Source organism: Agelaius phoeniceus, chromosome 3 (assembly GCF_051311805.1).
Source record: "Agelaius phoeniceus isolate bAgePho1 chromosome 3, bAgePho1.hap1, whole genome shotgun sequence".
In the NCBI taxonomy this organism is placed as follows: Eukaryota; Metazoa; Chordata; class Aves; order Passeriformes; family Icteridae; genus Agelaius; species Agelaius phoeniceus.
In genome coordinates, this window is record NC_135267.1 from 82,584,660 (window position 1) to 82,605,880 (window position 21,221).

Sequence of the window (21,221 nt, forward strand, 5' to 3'; positions counted from 1 at the left end):
ACCCAAAAAACCTCCAAACCACCACCCACCTGCTGTTTTTAATACAGACCACAACAAAAATACTCATATCAGCAAAGTGATCACTTTAGAAACTATAGTTTATCTAAATAAAATTTTAAAGGCAAAGTGTTATCAAAAATAAAATGTTATTAAAAGCAAGACAACAGTTTAGGCACCAAAAAGATACCAATTTAACAACCCTGTGCTTTTACATTCCTTACTGGAATTATTCAACAGATTTAGTGTAACATTGGCAAAAAGAAAGTCTGGAATGAGATCAATGAAAACCAGAAAAACAATATTCAAAAGCTACTGACAGAATTATGGTTTCCACTGGGGAGAAAGGGATGAAAGCATTTTAAGGGGAAAAAAAAAATCAGGCTGATAGGAGATGAACTGAGGGGAAAAAGTCAATATTTTACTCCTCCAAACTTCTTCCCTGCAAAGTTCTACCCTGAGCAAAAAGAATTAAAAAGGAGGTAAGCAATGGAGTTGTAGGCATGTCAGATTTGGCCTCTATTTTACCATTTTCCTAACACAAATATTTTGGAACTTAAGACACTATTTACATCCATATTATAAAGTTGTTACAGAAATAGGTATTTACAGCAGTGAAAATTTGTAAAATTTTTCTATTACAGGATAGCCTGAAAATTAAATTTAATCTGATTTTAAATTTAATTCTGATTTGGTAGCTCAAAGATGAAACAAAAGCATTTTTTTCTTTTCCTATCACTTTAACATTGGTGAGAAACATTTGTCTTACCTGAAACTTCTGAAATAGAATACTATGAAAATTCCAAAAAATTAGACAGATTATTTTCAGGTATTACTGTATATCTGTGTAAACATATCAAAGCTTCTTGAACTCTTCATAATGAAATTCTCTTCTACCTCAGCCCATGAGAAAATAGTCTAGAAAATTACATTAAATCTTCTGAAGTTTGAATACTTTGAGCAGTAATAAGGCATCTTCATACCCTCCTAAGTGGTGAAGAAAGGTAACAGAATGGCTAAATATAGAAATAATAAACATGAATTCGTGTGGCTGATTTGTTTTGGTGAACTCTTGTGGTACTTCATATTTTGGAGGACCTCTGTGCCTCTGAGAATTTGAAAGTTAACTTAAAACATGCTTCATTGTGAAATATTGGCTCAAGGGGTTGTTATAACTGGGAAAAGCCTGGGTTTTTTAAATCTCTATGAAGACTTAGCTGAAGCCATAATTTAACCATGTGGTACACCAAATCATGCCAATTTTGTCACTAAATTTTTACTGCCTGAGCATGCAGTAAGAGTTATGTTTATCTTGAGTTATGTTTACTCAGTCCAAGGCAATGAGACACAGGTTGCTGTAATATGATTCAATATTTCTCAAAATGTGAAGAAAACATGAAAAGGCTTGGGTTTTTGGGTTTTTTTTTTTTCTTCCCTCCCTGGGTTTCATGTTTGGGGTTTTTTTGATACAGGAAAAAAAGGCCATCTCCTAACTGGATGTTAGCCCTGGAAAAGTTTACTTACAGAGGGAAGGGTCATTATCTTAGCAATTTCTATGATCCATCATTCATTTAAAAAATAATTGCTGGAAGGAAAACTTACATCAACCCAGTAACCATGTGAATCCAATAGTGTAAGTTCTTAAAAGCACAAGAAGTAGCCAGCAAGGCAGACATGGCACAAGGTTGGTTTTCATTGCTACTAAGGCAGGGGAGAGGGCAAAGTCAAAAGTTATTTCATAAAATGCCCAAAAAACCAAAAAACACAAGCAAAGCGACCAAGACTGGTATCTCTTCTACTCTCAGTTTCAACACTGAGTATGATTAAATCCAGATCCATTGGGTCTGGACAAGCACAGGACAGATAATCAGTCCAGAATTCAGAGACAGGCTTTGTGTTGAAAAACCTATGGCTGGATAGTTTCTCCTTCCCTGCTGGATGATGGCAGCAGGGGTTAGAAATCAATAGAGGACTTCAGTTAATCTAATCAGTGTAATTGCTGCACAGGTTCTCACCTTGAAAAGGATGTGTCATATCTCAGCCAAGGGGAAAGGAATAAAAATCAGTTTACCAGCCACAAAAGGGTGTCACTGGCTTTGTGTGCCAAAGGTGTCTGTGGTTACCACCTGGGTGAAGGGAATGCAGAACAGAATGAACTCAAGAGCCATCACTCAACATGTAAAGCTGAAAAACCCTCCCATATTATGGTAGTTATTTGTCTTATGATAGGAGCTCTGGCTCCTTCTGTATCAGGACAAGGCAGTTTCTCACAAGAATCTGAAGCCAAATAATGGTACATGCCCCTCAAACTCTCTGAATCTGGATGCATTTACCTACAAGTGATGTGGTCTTGTGTGATCACAGCTGGAACAACTTAAGGGGGTAAGAATGCCAAATTCTCTGGCAAACAGAAATGACAGCAAGAACCAGTCTTCTTTTCTCTCTAGCTGAAACAGCATTCCTAGCATTAGGAATGAAGATTATATAAATTATCAGTTCTTATTCACTATGTATCAAATAAACATTTAGATTATGATCACCTAACAGCAAAACACAGTTAGAAAAGGCAAAATGTACAAAAAACCACTTTCTATAGAATTATTCCAAGGACCCAGTCTACACTGGTAGTAGACCCAGCAAAACAGTTCTAAAGTTTGACATACCTGCTCATTGAGACTGAAGTATCACCTGAGAGCATCACTTAAACAATATATAGAGAAAGATAACTGTAAAATCTTGTACACAAATTACCACTTTTCCCTTGTCATTTACGAATTACACTGATTTTATTTTCCTCATATAAAAGGAGACATTTTACTCTGTGCTGATTTAACAAATATTCTAATATATTCATAACAATAAAGCAGCTAAAAAGCTCTTCTAATATCTAAAAGAATCTTTATCATCTGCACATATGATATATACTGTAAACAATCACTCAAAAAAGTATTTTTGTTAAAGTGATTATATTGCACTCAGAATTCTGGGATTCTCACCCTCCCTTCTCATCTTAAATCAGAGATCAGCTTCATTTTTTAATAAAATGGAGATTTAATTTTCTACTGAAAACAAGTAAGCATGCATTTAACATAATACAATGTATTGAAAATATCAGAAAAAGTGATATCAAGTGATTATGAAACTGGAGTAAGGAACAATTCTTAACCAGGCCACACAAGAGTAGTGTATTGTAAACATTCTGCTGGCTCTAAGGTGTTGCAGATGCTGTAGAAAGTGCAGTCTAGCCCAGCACCCAAGAGGTACAGAGAATCTGTTCAAGTGTTCTGTACTTCAGTGAATTTCCATGCAGCAATAGCACATGTAATAGGTCACAGAAAGACAGGATAATGGACCACAGGTGATTACTGAGTTAATACTGACCTCACAGAAACAGAGCCAATCGTTCTAACTTCATTGCAATCTTTAAATGCAAGTTTGCCAGGTCATTACATTTCCTAACAGAGCAATGAAATTTTCACTCTTGCTGCAAATGAAGTACAGAACTAGATTCCCTACTTGTACTTACATGGACAGCATCCTAGTTGGCAGCCTGGGCACTACCCTCAGCCTGAAACATCCCCAAAAGATACATCTCCATCATGCAGAATGTCACCTTGCTTTTGCAAGAATGACTCCCTCGTCCAAGCACTGGCTCAAGAAACACAGGTCATGGAGAGGGGGGAAAAATAGAAATATTCTTATACAGAAAAAGAAAAATAAGTCCTCAGCCAGTGAAGAGGCCACAGATTTTTAAAATTAAAATGAATGTTGTTTTCTCCACTCAGATCTACATAAGAAAGATTTCTTCATCAAAGCAATTATCTTCAGGTAACATAGTATCTTTGGAATCCCTGAGATACCACAGCTCCATGTAACCACCTCACAGAAGTGGAGTGACTGACTTAGCACACAGATGAACAAGGTGGAAGCCAATATATAGCACCCTGAGTTACAAGTGAAACAACAGGAATGGGCAACCCATTCCCAGACGGCCAAGAGATGCAGAAGAATATGCAGAGGAGCAATTGTAATGTAGATACTGCACAGGGGAACAGAAAAAAAAATGAAGTATTTCTAAAAGGCCTTTCCCTGTTGTCAGAGCAGAGAAGGAAAAGACAGCAGTGAGAGGGAAGAGCTCTCTGAGAAAGGCCCTGGAGAAATGCAGACAGCTCAATGTACAGTTAGACAGTAATGCAAAAGCACAAGTGGTCTTGCTCCAAGTGTGCCCCAAAGGTTAAGCACTCCAGCAGTGACTACAAACTCTCAGCGATCACTGACCTGTACTCTGGATTTAAACCAGGAATATAAATATATTACTTTTCCCCCTGGAACTATTAAAAAAATACAAAGAGGAAAATACAAAGTCACAATCAAATCATAGAATACTCCCCATAGTCAAAAATGAAATACTGGTTTCAGAAACAACAGTCATCTGTTCTGTATCCTTAATAGGGTAAAAAAGAGGTGCTTGTAAAATCTTAAGTTTTAAGTATTTTATTTCCCAGTATATTGCTAAATAATTCTGCAGTTAAACCAAAAAGTAAGAAATATCAGAGATGAGTATGGAATACTTCAACTAGAAAATGGTTGCTGAACCATCTGAGTTTCTATAAAAGCATCAATAAAAATGTAAAAACACGGTATCGCAAAATCAATTACAATCTGAAATGCCAGATTGCCTTCACAATGGCCACAACATGAATATTGATGGATTTTTGCAACCAAAACTGAATTGTGATTTGGCCCAAACATGGCTTAATACAGCAATCAAACATGTCTGAAAATTGGGGCTTGTATTTCTGCCATTTCCTATTCTCTCAGCTATTCAGCATCCAGTAACTCTCATGAGGAAAAAAAAAATGCTACCTGGTCACAATTTTATTATTTTATGGAGTTGTGCTGCATCTCAATACATTCTTGGATAAACGAAGAAAAGTGGATAAAAAAGATGAGTAGAAATAGACACCCTATAAAAACTACTTGTAAAGTATTGTAAATCTGCAAAATATCTGTGGCATTACACAGGCTACTGCTGATGCGAAGGAAAAAACTGCTTTTTAACCACTTCATGAATATGAACAATGCACTTGTTCCCAGCCATTCAGAATGATGTGACATTCCAAATGTTTATAAAAATTGGGTAATAAAAGAATTAAGTCAATACCCTTAAGTATAATAAATAATGGTGTTTATTATGGTCGGGGCTGACCACGAGCGTTTGTCCCATATCTGCCTGGGACATTTGCAAAACCAGTTCTGAATCCTTGAGCTGCTCCAATTCCTGGTATTCCAAGTCCTTGACTGAGTACACTGCTGTAGGGTGCAGATCCATGATTAAAGCCCAATCCATAGGGCTTTGTCTGGGTGTTAAGAAGGATGACTGGACTCACATTTTTGCCTGGTGTGTTAAAAGAAAATTCTGGTGGTGGGCTGCTGGGCTTAGCTGGAGTGGAGGTAACAGGGTTCAAATTGTCAGCAGCTTTCAAAGATGGCATTGGAATAACGTGATGATCCGAAAGGTTCAGAATGTTGTTTGTGATAGGCACAGATGATAAGGTAGGTCTGATCCAGTCATCTTTGAAAATCTGAACAGTCAAGGTAGAGACCAATGTGTATAATCTGTTAGTGACATGGGCAAGGACCATTTGCTCATTCGCGTCTCTCCGAATTCGGACATGGACTGATCCAGCCTAGAAAGTGATAAAAACAAGTTGGCTGTTAATTGTTACTCCAATAAAGATTCCCCACATGCATTCAAGAAGAGGCAAATCATCCTGCAGAGAATTACACAAAGACCTTTTGCAGTGGAAACTACTGACTAAATTAAGAACCTTATTACAGGATACATTCTGATCTTTCCTAATGTGTTGCTCTCCTATGAACATAGCAAGATCATCACTCAGGAAAAGCGAGTCTTAGAACCAAACTATACACTACAACATGTGTTGGCAGGAAAGGCAACAACTGGGGGAGAAAAATGGCTCAAAAGAGCAAAATGCAAATTTAGGCATAAGTGGCAGAACAGTAAACTGAAAGCTATTTTTACATCAGAAATAGAGAAGAGATGCCTTTTTAGTTGTTTTAAGAAGGGTAGCATACTGTAAGAAACCAGTGAAGAAATATTCTAAGAGTCTTAATTTTCCAGCTGTCACAAAATAACTGCATCAACTTAGGAGTAACCAAGTTCTGAGTGATCATTCTGTATCACAAAAAATACCCCTTCATTTCTTTAAGCTTACAGTATTATTGGTACACAACTGTAATTATTTTGCTCTACCTTCTCTCTTAGAAATGCTGAAAACATATGATTCTACTGTCTATTGTAGACCTTTGGTGCTTGAAGGGTTACAGTTATTTCTCTCTTCCTGGACAATTTACACTAACACACCACTTTGAAAAATGTTTTTTCCATTGTTTGTCATTTTCTTCACTCCAAAATATGAAAGGAATTCTACGGTTGCAAAAATGTATGCGTTAAGCCAGAACTGCAGTATACATTAATAACATTAATCAACAACAAAGCTTTAAAAAAATGTAAAGGACAGAGGAAGAGAAGTTTTGCAATAAAGCATACAGACTGAGTACTGACTCCATCAAATGTTTTTATAGTTCGTATTTCAGAAGAAATATCCTACTTTATGTAGATTAAAAAATTTAAGTAGTATCTGACAACAAAGGCTAGGAAGATAATAAAGGCATAACTTACCAAAGTGCCAAAACCTAATGTCCAGAAATGCTCATTTCGAACTTCCAACACACCATCCAAAGTTGAAACCTAATTTTACACAAACATCCACAAATATGAAAATAAATTAGAAGGTTCAAATCCCTTTAGAAATGTATTTTTATACATAACTGAGTAACAAATAATTTTCAGTAGTGCAATAAAAGTTCCATACGGAGAACAGATGATGTCTGTTAATGTCACCAATGCTTATCTATCGCACTTTTGCTACCCTTAAACATCCAAATCCATCAGAAAAGTTTTAAGGAACCTATTTCAAGTAACTGTTGCTGCCAAACTGAAGTATGTTCTCCACTTGATATGCTGTAATTCAACAGCTGCCTGTACTCCTTTTCCTCCTTCAACTCACATTTGTAAACCACTTCAATAGTAGCTCAAATTTAAATAAAAACAGCCTGCACTTAGACAGATTTGTTCCAGATACCTAAAAGACACTATTCATCTTGGAAAACAAGATTCATATTTTCTACATGCAGCTAAAAAAAATATTTAAAAATAATTTTAGCAAACTTCTTGGACTAGTCAGAAGAATTCTTCACATTCCTGAATGCTTATTAGCTGTACACACTGTGCTGTGTATTATACTGACTTACCTCTCTAAGAAGTTTATCTAACTGGCCAATCACATGAGGTGGGGTCGTCTTCAAAAAGAAGAAGAAAAGAAAGTAAAAGTTAAAATAAAGATTAACTGGCCTTGTTCAAGTAAGAGAGACTTTAAGTCTGGTCTACCCACACAAGAGACCAATGGCATTTTCATCAAATTCTTATCAATTTGTGATGCATATCTGCACAACCTTTAACATTCTTACAGCACATCACAAATTCCCATGGAAACACTTCCTATCTGCAAGCTTAAAACAGATGTCAAGAGTTTTTGTTTGTTTGTTTGTTTGTTTGTTTTAAATGAGGCCATTTAACAGAACCAAAACCACAAAACCTGTTGATTTGTGAGGCTGCCTTACCTGGAGTAGTACTTTCCCACTGTAGACACTCATGGGATACATGGTACCAAATGTCATCAAAGCAATTGCTATAGCAGAGGCTGTGTCCACAGCAAAATAATTGCTAGGGAGAAAGAGCAATTTTAAAGAAACGCTGGTATTTATGTTTTTGAGAGGCAGAACAACTTCCTTAGATTCTTTTTTCATTCTTTTAAATTATATACACTTACAAAATTTTACATATGCTAATCTCATTTAAACTCTCATTCATCTTGGACAGCAGACAGATGCATTCACAGAGTTGCAATTCCATTCATACAAAATACAGCTCTACATCAGATCATTCCTCTCATGCAAAAAATGTATTTTCCCACAGACTGGATACAAAAAGAGCTACTGTTTTAAAACAACAACTGCACATACTTGATTTCAATGAGCATGTATGTAATGCAAAGAGCCAGAGCTCCAGCAATATCAATCAAGACAAAAGGGTTCATCCGTGGCAGAAAGATGCTACTCAATCCTGGGATGATTCCACAAATACTGCAACAAAACAGAAAAAGCAGTTGTCAGCCAGCTCTTCATCACTACTTTGAAATTCCAAAATTACACCCATTATTTAGCATTTGACTACTAACACACCTTGCTGTCATAGCACATGATGAGCACTGTAAAGGCCCCACTAAATCTGCTCAAAGGCTGCTGTCAGCAGAAATTAATCAAGAGTTTTTTTCTGGGAACACAACTCTATGATATAGCTGTATCAGCTGTCTGCAACACAAGTGCTTCGTGGGTTCAATACTGGTATTACAGAGATGTACACAGTGAGAGATTTGTGTATCACCTGTCTTCAATACATCTGCCACCTTGGTATGCCAAAGGGTCCAAAAGTCAAAGCTAACTAATTCATGGAGTCCGAAAAGAGGAAGAAGACCAGCTAGTTGAATAAGAGGAGACCAAAAAAATGCTTGAGGGAATGCTGGGAAAATTATTTCTCTATGGCTATCTCCTCTCAATGAGAGTATGAAGAGAGAAAGGAGTTTCTGTACTTCCCAGTGAATCTAAGTGTATGTCATGTCCTGGAAAATTTCAAGGCAAAGACAACATGAAATATTTTGTTGCTATGGTTAAAATCAACCTATGTTTAGACATCATGTGCTGGCCTGCTTCCCTAAGAATTTTCATTAACATAATTATATACAGGTGCAGATATTTTTTAATCAGCACTGCTTCACATAACACATCTGAAATAGCTGTATACATACTAATTCAATGGTGTTTTACTCATATTGGCTTAACTATATTACTCTTGATCTGGGACTCCAAGTTATCCATCAGTGTCCTTTCCCTTAAAGCTGTGTTTCTACACTGGTAAGAGGGAAGTTGTGCAACTGTCTGTGATTGGTATCCACCTTTTTTTTTTTCAAATAAAACTTGGAAACCTAATTATTAGTCTTCCAAAAATATTTCACAGATTTTGGTTCTGATGATGTAACATCTTATACCCATATAAAATCACTTCTTCTGTTACCAAGTCAGCATTCTCTGCTCTCCTTAACTGTAAAAGAGATCACGAGATGCAGAAACAGATGGGTTTTGAAGCATACTTAACATGTTTTACAACTTGGTTTAACATTTTTCTTTTGATCCTGACAGATAGTTGGAAAAAACATCTATGGATTAAAATAAACTTCCCTGACATCTGACAAAACTATTTGCAAACAATGTTATCTTGCATTCAGATATCCAATACAAACAAGACAGTTAACAGACAAGATGAATGAACAACACTGCTTATATCCCTGGAAGACACAGACTTTCCAGTTTCCTGTTGGACAGGTGAGCAGTTTCCATAGCTATGGTTCAGTGTGTAACCTGTTTCATCACATTTAAACTCAACCACCTGAAACATTCATCCAGCCCACAAAGCAAATAAACATAAATTATTACAAAATATATCACTTGGTAATGCGTGCTGTGAAATGCAGTTCAAATATGTACAGGATAATGCTAGTTTTCCTATTCTCACCCAAAGAGAATCACATACAATGTACTGAACATTTTTATTCAAAAGAAAAGACACCCAGAAACATCAATCCAACAGAAACAGATCTATCTGGGAAATATGGGAAACAATGTTTGCTCCAGAGTTCATACATGAGACCTGCAGTAGGTAAAGCTATTTTAAAAGCTCTAATACAAATTTGTGCCTCAATATCCCTCCAAAACGTTATTATACACACAAAACCAACACTGCCTTCCAGAAGCTAATGATTTTGAAAACAATATAAAGCTAATGATTTTGAAAACAATATAAAGCTTCACCTTCTACTAAGATCTGCAACATGTTCCTGAAGCCAACTTGTGCTGGCAGCTGCAAAAGAAAAAAGGTAATAAAGTTACCACAATTTTAAGTACCACTTTAAAGTTACTACATTTTAAAGTACACACAAGTTTTATTTTAAGGGAAGAATTCAACAAATACAGTGTGAATGAGTAAATATATTTCAACAGATACCCTGGCACTTGAAAAATGACCCAAGTCTGTCTTTTCCAGGCAGCAAGTATAACATCCAGCTCTCATAATAATCTGAACTGATTAAGTACAAATATAATTGCAGGCTATAACCATTATCTTTTATATAATATAGTGTAAAATAGATTTTTATAACTATGGACAATTTACAGGACAATTACAACAGAACAATTTACAATTGCAGGAATGACTGCAAAGCTACTTCACAATGAAAAAGGTAAAAGAGCTTTTCATTTACCAATGAAAAGGAAAAAAGAACTATTGCATTAACTTATATTTTAATCCATTAATACATCAAGAAAATGTGTTGAAAGTTCTGGTATTTGTCACATGACCTTCACTGGTTGCATTCAAAAAATTGAAAATAAAGGACACTGCAGCATTAAAATAATATCATATTAATTACCTCAGACTACTCAGAGTCTTATAACCAAAGTGGAGTTGAAAATCAGATGGCAATTCTACTGCACAAAGTTACATTAACAGAGGTAACAGTAATATACAACCACTAGTTAAGGAAGTTACCAGACAAGTTATACCTTGATAAAAATAGGAACATTAACATTTTTTTCTCAATTCTTGTTACAGTCTAATTTATCACATACCTTCAGAGACATAAGCAAAAGGCTTATTCTTAATGGAAAGCATTGTAAATAAGTTGAAAAAGAGAGCCACGAAAGTACCAACCAGCAGTCGTCCCCTAGGGAGGGGAAAAAAGGTGTCTTAATTTCCCACCATCACAGAACGTGTCATCAAGCTGTAACTACCAATAACAGTATCAAAGTATTTTCCTTGGTGTTCACTGAGGCTGAAGACCAGCAGGATAAACTAGTGTAATATTTAGTAACCAGCAGTGTGTAATCATTGTAAGGGTTATACCAGATCACTGAACTTCGTACTTTATTGTTATCACACAACGCTCATAATGTTGAGTAACAGCTCTTAACCAATTGCATATTTGCACACACACACACACACACATATATATATATATTTGCCCTTTGAAGATAAAAACACATTGTCCCCTCAGCAGCACAGCTAAGAAGCTTAGCTTTCTATGGAATTATGCCATATACCCCCAGCCTCTTCTAGAACTACTTCAACATACATCCCACATCCCCTTCCTTTGCCCCGTAACACTTTCTTTTCCTCTTCCCTTGGTCTTTATAGTCTGAACCCTCTGAAAGCTTCAGTTCCCTGGTGACCACAGCATCCTTCCCCCCCCACATACCAGGCCTTCCAATAGGCCACAAGAAAAAAAAAGGAACTAGGAAAAGCAGCAATGTGTAGTTAGATCGCTATTTGAGAGAACATGAGCATTAAATTTCAATTGTACCTTGAAAAGAACTGTTTGCAGTATAGCCTGCACATGGTTTGAAACAAATGCTAATGCACCGAAAGCAATTTGGTACTGAAAGTACTTCCATAACTAATATATGTCAGATATGAATTAGAAACATAAAAGGACAACAACACATTTTACATGCCAAAATAATTTCTTACGTGTGTATCTCAGGCTGTTCCAGAAACCGCTCCGCACTACAAGAACAATTGAAAATCTGAGTTATATTCACACAGTAAAGCCTTGATACCTGAAGCATGTTTTTACAGTTCCTTAGCATTAGCTGCCATTCATAAACAAAAACTGATAAAGTACTGCAAAAAATTGATTGCTCAAATAAACACAGCAACTTTTATAAGCAAAGAAAGCATTTAACACTGAATCAAAGCAGATGTTATTTAGACTTCCCAAATATTTCCAAACTGTGCCAGCTACCATGAACGCTGCCTATATGATAAAAATATGCTTGTAAATGAACATGCAAAAAAATATTGCTACTGGCACCACCACCAGTGTTGGTGATTATAACAAACTAAGTCTGAAATTCCTGACTTACAGCCTCACACTAAGCAAGGTCAAATAAAGCAGGCATTGGATACTGGGGTGGAGGTACAGATCTTTTTTCGCACACCAGTGAGTTAACAAATGAGCTTCAGCTGTAACAGAAAAACCTGCTAAGTTTGTGGAATTTCCTAAAATTGATGTTGGAAAACTTAGAAGTTTTGACAAAGGGTGATTCATTCCAGTGGACTGCCACTTCAATACATTGACCTTATAGTCTAAAGTTGCTAAGTTGTTAATACAGCCCTTTACACAGAAAATAGAGCACTTGAATAAAATAAGGGAAGGAATATCGTTGCAGTTTTAAATTCCACATGTTAACAAAAGCCTCTTCATCTTTAAAAACAAGAGTAATGTTTTAGGCTAACCTCCTGAAATACAAATGCTCCCAAGCATACATGGTATGGCAAACAAATACATCAGCAAACTTAGAGGGAGTGAAGAAGTTGATGCTTCAAACATTCAGCTCCTTGATATATTATGAAGCTGCTTTGACTTCAAAAATGAACAGAAGTAAAAACAAAAGACTTTTATTTGTTAATGAGCTTACAAAAGTCAAGATGCATAAGAAAATGCATTAAATTAATTATTCAACCTTTTGGAAAAAGTATTCTTAAAACCATTAAAATTTCCCTAGAGAGCTTTTTAAGAACATTTATCAATTCCCATCTTTACATCTAAAGCCTACATGTAGTGTAGTAAATGTAAGCAAGCAGTAAGGTTTAGCAATATTTTTTTAATATCTTTTAAGTTTTTTCTAAAGTATCTCTTTAAATACAGCACTCATAGAATACACGTGCTTTTAGTTGATCTGGACTATATCTTCATATGTTATAAAATTAAAGAAAACAGTACATAACCCTACCTTTCTTTCAGTATAAAAAGAGCTCCAAGCTGTGCCAGAACTGTAGATGCAAATACAGCTAGAACTTCAAACCTTTCAAACCTGAAATTTGAGAATTAAGTTTAGAAACACTGAACATTGAACAATGCATCCAATATAATCTTTTCTGTGCAAGAACCAGCAGGATACACCTACTTTTTCCAATTCATTCAACAGACAGATGGGAAGAAACTGAAAGTTTTATGGAATAGTCATTATTTTCAGTCTCTTTTAACGCTCCACTCATCAGAGACACCTTAAAATTAAGCATTTCTTAATTCTTCTTCCTGTCCATCCCCTACTCTCTAATTGTTTTTTACAGTTAGTCTTGGCCCTCCTCTCTTTTAGGCTCTTTCACACACAGAGTATTACTGATGGCTGTTCAGGGATCCAGGCAATGACAGTGAGCAATGTATGAAATGCTCTATTATCAAACACTACACCTTGTTATTAGTACTTACCCAAATGAATAGATTGGGCTGGGTTTCTTCATCATTACCCAGTAGCTTATTAGACATGTTACCAAACTGAAAAAAGGGGGAGAATTAGACTGATAAATAACAACAGCCTTTATAAACCGCCTAATTTACAAATACACACTTGAGCCACCAGAACTCAACATACAAATACAGCCACATCTTGTCTTGAACTCAACCTCCATCACTGTCCCAGTGATGTTCTAAATGCTCCTCATGTGCTTCCTGAACTTGCCTAGAAATGCTGTAACCTGAGAAATGATGCTTAAATGAGAAGGAAGCTGAGAAGCAAGACAGAAGAGTGAAAGAAAAAGCCAAGAAATCTCTCCATTAAAGTCTTCTTTTAGAGCTACACCATGAATTAGATTTGGTACTCTAGAGTAAGTCTCAGGCCACACCAAGTATTGCCTTTCTTTTCCACAGTGTAATTTCTCTATGCATATGGCCAAAACAGATGAACGTTCTTCGGCTGCATTCACCTACACAAGCTCTAATCTAGCTGGCCATTCACTGACAGCCACAGGTCTCTCTTGCAATCTTCTGTCCAAATTTTTCTCTCATACTAAACATCTAGAATTCCAATTATTTTTGAATCTCCATGGTAGTAGTCAGAATGTTTCAAGGATGAGTGTAGTTTTCTCTGCCTATTTTTCCTCTATTGAACAATTTTTTCAACTGGAATCCACAAAGATTCAGTGCCATCTGTGTTTTCATGCAGTCCTTTTGTAATTAATAACAATGTTAAATCAGACTGGATCAAGAACTCGTCCCTACAACTGATGACCAATCACATCCTCACAACTTGATCCTCAGCTGTGTAGAATAAAAAGTAAAAGTAAAAAGGAAGTAATACTGTTCATATACAAAGCCATAAACTCATATTCTCAGTGAGACTATTATATGCCACCAGGCAATGACAAAAAGAAAATAATCAGAAATTGATTTTTGCAGCAGAATTACTGAGCATTGTTCTCCCTTACAGCGAATCAAAATTTGTGGAAGAGATTGCTGTGAGTTAGAATAATCTTCTAGTCCAATCCCTAATTAACCTAAGACAGGAGTGCCTGGGGTTTTTCCACCTTCTTCTAAAACTAAAAGAAAAAAGAATTCCATACAAGAATGGGAAGTACAGTATCAACACTTTCCCCAATTTCCCCAAGGTGAAAAGGGTATTTTGAGCAAGATGACAAAAATTCAGTAGATACAAAATTTTAAAAGACAAGACTCATTAGAGTTAAATCTTAATGCTAATGCAGTCACAGATCAATTTTTTTTGTGCCTATCCCAACAAGTTATTTTTGTTTCTGCATGTTTGCTGATGTCATTTATGAATGTTTAACTGTAAGTCAGATAAGTTACAGTAGGTAATGGATATATATGTATGACTCAGAAAGCTGATCTATACCTTTTACAACATAGTGAGACAGCAAGGAAGGTAATGTAGGCTAATATTTTTTAAATATCTACATTTTATTTCCCAACCACTGCTACTATTCTGTATCTTAGATAAGAACTGAATGTATTTGACGTCTGTATTATCAATATTAGCAAAAGTGTTCAGAACTGTCAACTAAAAGTTGTTTTAATATACTTTTCTTAGAATACAAGAAAAATACTGAAAATATCTAATGACCTTATGTGCAGAATACTTGGTATCTAGCTTGCAAAATATTTTTGAAATAAAATTACATGCTTCTTGTTTCCTGATGTTAAAACTGAGGGCTACTTCACAATCAGTGACGATGGCATTAGGAAAATGTTCTGAGAGAACAACCAGACAACAGTTTTGTACCATATTATGGTGTCACACATCTGCACAGATAAATCCATGACTGAACTGATCAGTTACTAGTCATTCTCAATATAGCTATGGTCATTCTCAATAGATCTAATAGACAGACAAATACAATCTATTTATTGTGTGCAATTTTATACTCATTAAACCAATGACTGTTTCTATACTGATGAATAAGTTACATGTCTTTGAACCTGTAAGTAAATTTTAAATGTATAGAAATATATAGACAAAATGAACAGTAAGACAAAATGGGAAAAAACTCACCTGAAAAGGTCAAAGATTGTCAAATATGTGTAAGCAGTTAAAGCTGTAAAGAAAAGTAAATATTAAAATTTAATACTTAATTTTTCAATGCAAAAAACACTTGTATTCTAAGTCCTTTTTGTGCAGCTCTTTCCAGTCTTCTACCTACATAAACTGCCTCTGCTGACAGAACAAGTCTCTATTACTCTAAAGACACCAATATATATAATGTCATAAGCAGGCTCATTATGGCAATCCTAATTCAACTAAAGCACATAATAAAGCCCAGATACAACAGTTATCACATTTGTGACTAAATTGTGACAAGGAATTTAGGTACTGGAAAGTCAGGAGATCTTCCAGAAACACATCACTTCCCAAAGTAAGCAATCTCTTATGTGTGTTATTGCAGTGAAAAGTAGGTTGAACTGAGTATTTTACTTGTTTTGCACCTCTAACCAATCTTGAAACTGCAAGAAAACCCGCACCAAAAATTAAAAACTAAACCAGCATTTTATTCTCAGTGCAGGTGATGGGAAGCACATTGAAGCCCCCACCCAAAAGCAGAAGGCACACAAAACTGCATTGGGTCTGGCTGATCTGCAGCTCATTTCCCCACAGCAGCCCTCACGGTGCTGTGCTTTGCAGCAGCAGCTACAGAGGTGTTGGAAACACCCCAGTGTTTTGGCTACTGCTGAGCATTCCTTGGAAGCAAAGAAGTCTTAAGCCTTTTCCACACTACAAACATTCTCATTCAACTGCAAGTGAGGGTCTCTGCACATCACTGGTGCTCCTTATACACGGAACAGGTTTGAGGACTAGTAACTCAAAAGCCTACTTGTTTTCAGTCTTAAAGATGAAGAAGCTACTACAGAAAGCAAATGACCAGCAGGACTGAAAAACTGTGCAAACTTTGAAGGACTTCCACCCATCCAAACTTGTCTGTGAAAAATGCTTCTAAGCTGACTGTGGCAAATCAAAAGGAAGCACCTTCTGAACCTGGCTGTGCAAACCTCTAACTCCATTAAGTACTGGATTTGGCTTTTTCAGTCAGCTGGAACTCCACAAGCTAGGAAACACATAGTAGTTTGTTGTAGTTTCAGTACATGAGAGCCACCTACCTATGCTGTTTGTAGAGCTGCACCACATGAGCAGGAAGCCAATGCATATTAAATTGATAGCACCAAACAGCAAAATCTTCCAGGACTGTTGATGGGAATAAATATGGATTTACACCTTCCAAAATTTACAGGACAGATATATATCTATCTGGTCTTAAAAAACAATATTGCAGTACCTGGTCATGCAAACAGAACTGGATTCTCCTCCCTCCCAAAAATTCACCACTCATTTCAGAACAGCAAGCCCTTAGTCTATTTTAAACTTTACAGATTATTTTAAAACTCATTTATGAATGCCACCATACTTAAAATACCTTTTTGGTCTAAAAAAAGCCCCACCCATCTATAATATTTGCATTTCATTACAGCACACAGCATCTGTGTGTTGTAATGATTTTTGAATACCAACTCATGCAACTTGATATTAGTGGGTTCCTTCATTTGTGCTGAAATTTTGGTCCCAAAAACATCTGAACACACTCAGTTTACAGTTCCACTGAACCCATCAGATATAAATACATAAGTTCTGGAGAACAGTAGTTCACAGGGACAACGCACAGAAGCAATACAACTTCAAAGATTATTTTTTAAGCACAGCTAGAAAAATTCAAAGAAAAAATTTCATAATATACTTAAGTTAATAGTGTATTTTAACTTACTACAGCTAATGTATTTTATTATAATTATGATTTTTTTAAGCAATACTTACCCTTCTGTCTGCTGCAACCAACCTAAATTCATGTGTTAACTTTCCAACCAATGATCTCTGTGATTTGCGGAACAGGTGTATTGTCCCCTTAAAAAAAACCCCAACAGTTTAATTAAAAACTTTACTTACAGCATTATTTAAATTAGCAAAAAGGAAACCTTTATTTATGAACTATTTTCACAATTATATCAAAGACTCAGGTGAACTTTTTGTTAATCAGAAATATCGCAAACTTTAAACCCAATATTTTGGTAACCATTTCACATGGTTTATCATATTAGAAAATGACAAATTACTTAGAATCAAGCTTCATTTAGACATAATCCAGAACTCAGTTTTACTGGAAGAGACACTAAAGTATCACTTGAAGAGTGGGTTTTAACTTTTATTTACATGAAGCTACTACAAGACAGTTTTAAAACACAAATATTTTTCTTCATCAAAGCACGCTTCCCACCCAAAGACAATGGATTTATTAAAGAGGAAAATATTGTTTATAGATCTATAAAGGAGAACCCACCACAGAAGTAAAAATAATGCTGGTGATGTGGTGAACACAAAGCCAGTAACAAAATGAAACATACCAATAATCCTGGCTGTGACTTAACCTACATGGCTGCTACATGGCTCTCCTGCAAGTGTGACAGGGAGCAGACCACCAGAGAAATTCATCTGCCATGACACTTGTCTCCCTTTCCTTGGAGGGTCAAAGCTTCTGGTTGTCCTCTGTTCTGCTCTGCCCACAAAGAAGTAAGCTTTCCACATGAAAAATCCTTCTGATTTGCAACAGAAATTTGTGGACTTGTAATGACAGGCCATTGTTGCCTGCACCAATTTGGGGCCAGATTAAACAAGGCTTGATTTTAAGCTATCACACCTTAGCTGCCAGCAGAAGACAAAAGGACATACTAATGGGCTCTTCACCAAAATTAATTCAATTCACTTTCAGACACTTTGTCAACACAGCTGCATTTCATATCATCTGAGAAATACAAGTGTGCCATGAATTAAACTTTAAGCACTACTACATATCCCAAGTTTAGCTCATCTGGGACAAAACACAGGCACTTACTCTTTTCTTTATTAGCAAATCATTACATGATAATTTTAATTCTTAACAGACACATGCAGGATGCCAGAACACCTCAGAAAGCTTTTCTAACATGCAGTGGACAGCCTGCTTATGACAGCTGCTGTGGTACAGAATCACAAAGAATCACAGAATATCCTGAGTTGGAAGGGACCCACAAAGATCACAGAAGTCCAGCTCCTGGCCCTGCAAAGGACACCCCAAGAGTCACACCATGTACCCGAGAGTGTTTTTCAAACACGTCTTGAGCTCTGTCAGGCTGTGCTGTGACCACTTCCCTGGGGAGCTGCTCCAGTGCCCAGCCACTCTCTGGGTGAAGAACCTTTTCCTGATATCCAACCTAAACCTCCCTGACACAACTCCAGGTCATTCTCTCCTGTCACTGGGCACCACAGAGCAGAGATCAGTGCCTGCCCCTCCTGTTCCCTCACAAGGGAGGTGTAACCGCAGTGAGGTCTCCCCTCAGTCTCCTGAGGCTGAACAGACCAAGTGACCTCAGCCACTCCTCACACGGCTTCCTCTCCAGACCCTTCACATCCCCGTAGCCCTCCTTGTCACCTTCACACCCACTGCTTTCCCAGTGGGGAAAAGGCACCACGAGGTGCCACACCTCCCTATTTACAAAGGATGCCGTGCCTCAGAGCTGTGTACTCTGTGCCACAGGGGACCCGTGCAAACTCAGGCAGGCCCCAGCGCACCCGGGACAAGCTCCAGCTCAGCACGTGTTGTACCTCAGCATGAAGGCATCCCTCGATCCCACAGTTCTGCCCAGAGCTCGGTGCTGGGCAGGGCGGCTGCCCCACACCCCAGCGAGCCCCTGAGGTGCCAGAAGAGCTCCACAAGGGGTGTTCCTGCAGCCAGTGGCGCTGTCTGGTGACAGCACCTGTCAGGGGTACCCATGTCACTCCAGCGGGGCTCAGCACGACAAGGGAACATTTCGACACCCAGCGAACGCGCACACGCGGCGGTCGTGCCCAAAAGATCGAGTTTTCGTCAGAGAGAAGCGAGCCACAGAGTGACAGCCCCGACACCGGGGAGCAAGCGCACTATAACCTGTTTGTCCTGCGGCGAGTCCAGCTCCCTGACCGACGTGCCCTGAAGGAGAACTCCGAGGCTCACACCGCAGCCCGGTGTTCCAGAGGCAGCTCCGGCACAGGAGCTCCCACGGCCCCAGCACCCGGCCGGGCCCTGCCCGCGGTGCCGGCGCCCGAGGGGCGGGCGGAGAGCCCCGGGGAGCAAACACCGCACGGGCAGCGACACCCGCGCTGCCCCCGGGCCCGCTCCGGGCCGCGCCTGCCCAGACGCCCCGCGGCGCCGCCGCCCCGGCGAGGGAGAGGGCGCTTCCAGCAGCCTCTGCACGCCATGTTCCACGCACGACTTTCCTTCCCCTTCCCTCCTTGCCCCCAGCAGGGGCCACTCACCATATTACTCCCCGCAGCGGAAGAGACGGCGCCATGCGAGGCCGGAAGGGGCGGGAGAGGTTCCCGTCGCCGCGGCAACCAGCGGGCCCGGCGGGACACGTGGCGGAAGCGGCGCCCGCCGGGAGCCGGGTGCGGCTGCTGCTCCGTCCCGATCCCGATCCCGGTCCCGATCCCGCGGGATGTGGGGCCCGAGCCGCTCTTCCTTCGCTCCTCCCCGCTGAGGTGGAGGCCCGCCTTGGGACACGAAGGTCCTGTCTGCCGCCTCCTCGCACTTCTGCCGTTCATCTGCCCACTGCCTGCGAGAGCCAAGGAAAGCGCTCCCACGGGTGGTACCATCACAGACCTATGATCATCACAGTCCAGCCTGTGGCCAAACACCACCATGTCAACTACGCCTAGCACTGGGTGCTACGTTCAGTCTTTCCTTTAAACACATCCAGGGATGGCGACTCCATTTCCCGGGCAGCCATTCCAATGTCTAACCACCTTTTCTGTGAAGAAATTCCTCCTAGTATTCAACCTAAACCTCCCATGGCACAGCTTAAGGGCGTCGTAGTCCTAGGCCTGTCATAGTCTGTCACGATACTCCACGACAGCAATTCCACAAGGATGGGTTTGCTTCCCAGTACGAGCATTCCTCCGACCCCACTGCCAGCCGCGGTACCCGGCGTCAAGGGCCCTCAGGACACAGCCTGCAAAAGGCATTTCTTTTCCACAGCAAAACCCCCAAAGGACAGCAGCTCTCCAAACTACAGGAGTTATGTTGAAAACTTAGTCACTTTGTTGTGTGCTGAGATCCTCAGAAGTGCTCCCGATTCTCTGATTATGATGAACATTGGAAGCATGGCAGTGCAGAGCAGGGATCCGCACGCAGCCCAGCCCCATCCCAGAGGCAGCTGCTGTCCATGTGAGAGAGGATTCTGCCACTGACCACCGCTACCGAGGCTCTGGAACGCCGGGACACAAGGGGACAGCGATGCCCCGGGCTGGGTGGCCAGCAGATGGCTTCACTGTGCCCAGAAGTTCCTGTCAGAAGGAATGTGTACGGCAGGACCGCTTTGCATGGAAAGTACAAGGAAATCCAGAACAGAAGTCATCGTGGAAGTTCAGAGAGCTCTTAAGAAAAATTGTGTTGCAAAGTACCTGCACGGGATTGAATGTACTTAAAGATTTATTCACAAAACAGCTTAATTATTATCTATTATTATTTGCAAAGTAAGTGAGAAAGAGAGGAATAAAAATTGAATTGAGATATTTTATTAAGACAGATTATTGTGCCTAGTAAGAAACTTGAAACAATCTTCTGTAACACTGCCTTAATTTTTGTTCTTTTAAGTAGTCTAAAATGTTATTTGCAT

The 21,221-nt window shown here is 38.8% G+C and overlaps 1 protein-coding gene across 1 annotated transcript; it reads right to left on the minus strand.

Annotated features, from left to right (window-relative positions):
• Positions 1 to 80: 80 nt before the first annotated feature.
• SLC30A6 (solute carrier family 30 member 6) lies at positions 81 to 20,127 on the minus strand. Its single transcript, XM_054630207.2, has 14 exons — positions 19,864 to 20,127; positions 17,353 to 17,439; positions 16,644 to 16,728; positions 15,544 to 15,586; positions 13,467 to 13,532; positions 12,988 to 13,068; positions 11,723 to 11,758; positions 10,825 to 10,919; positions 10,009 to 10,057; positions 8,107 to 8,226; positions 7,705 to 7,807; positions 7,336 to 7,383; positions 6,704 to 6,772; positions 81 to 5,687 (listed from the first exon to the last, which is right to left on the minus strand). Exons 1-14 carry the CDS (start codon positions 19,864 to 19,866, stop codon positions 5,190 to 5,192), a joined length of 1,383 nt encoding a protein of 460 aa, XP_054486182.2. The 5' UTR covers positions 19,867 to 20,127; the 3' UTR covers positions 81 to 5,189.
• Positions 20,128 to 21,221: the final 1,094 nt, after the last annotated feature.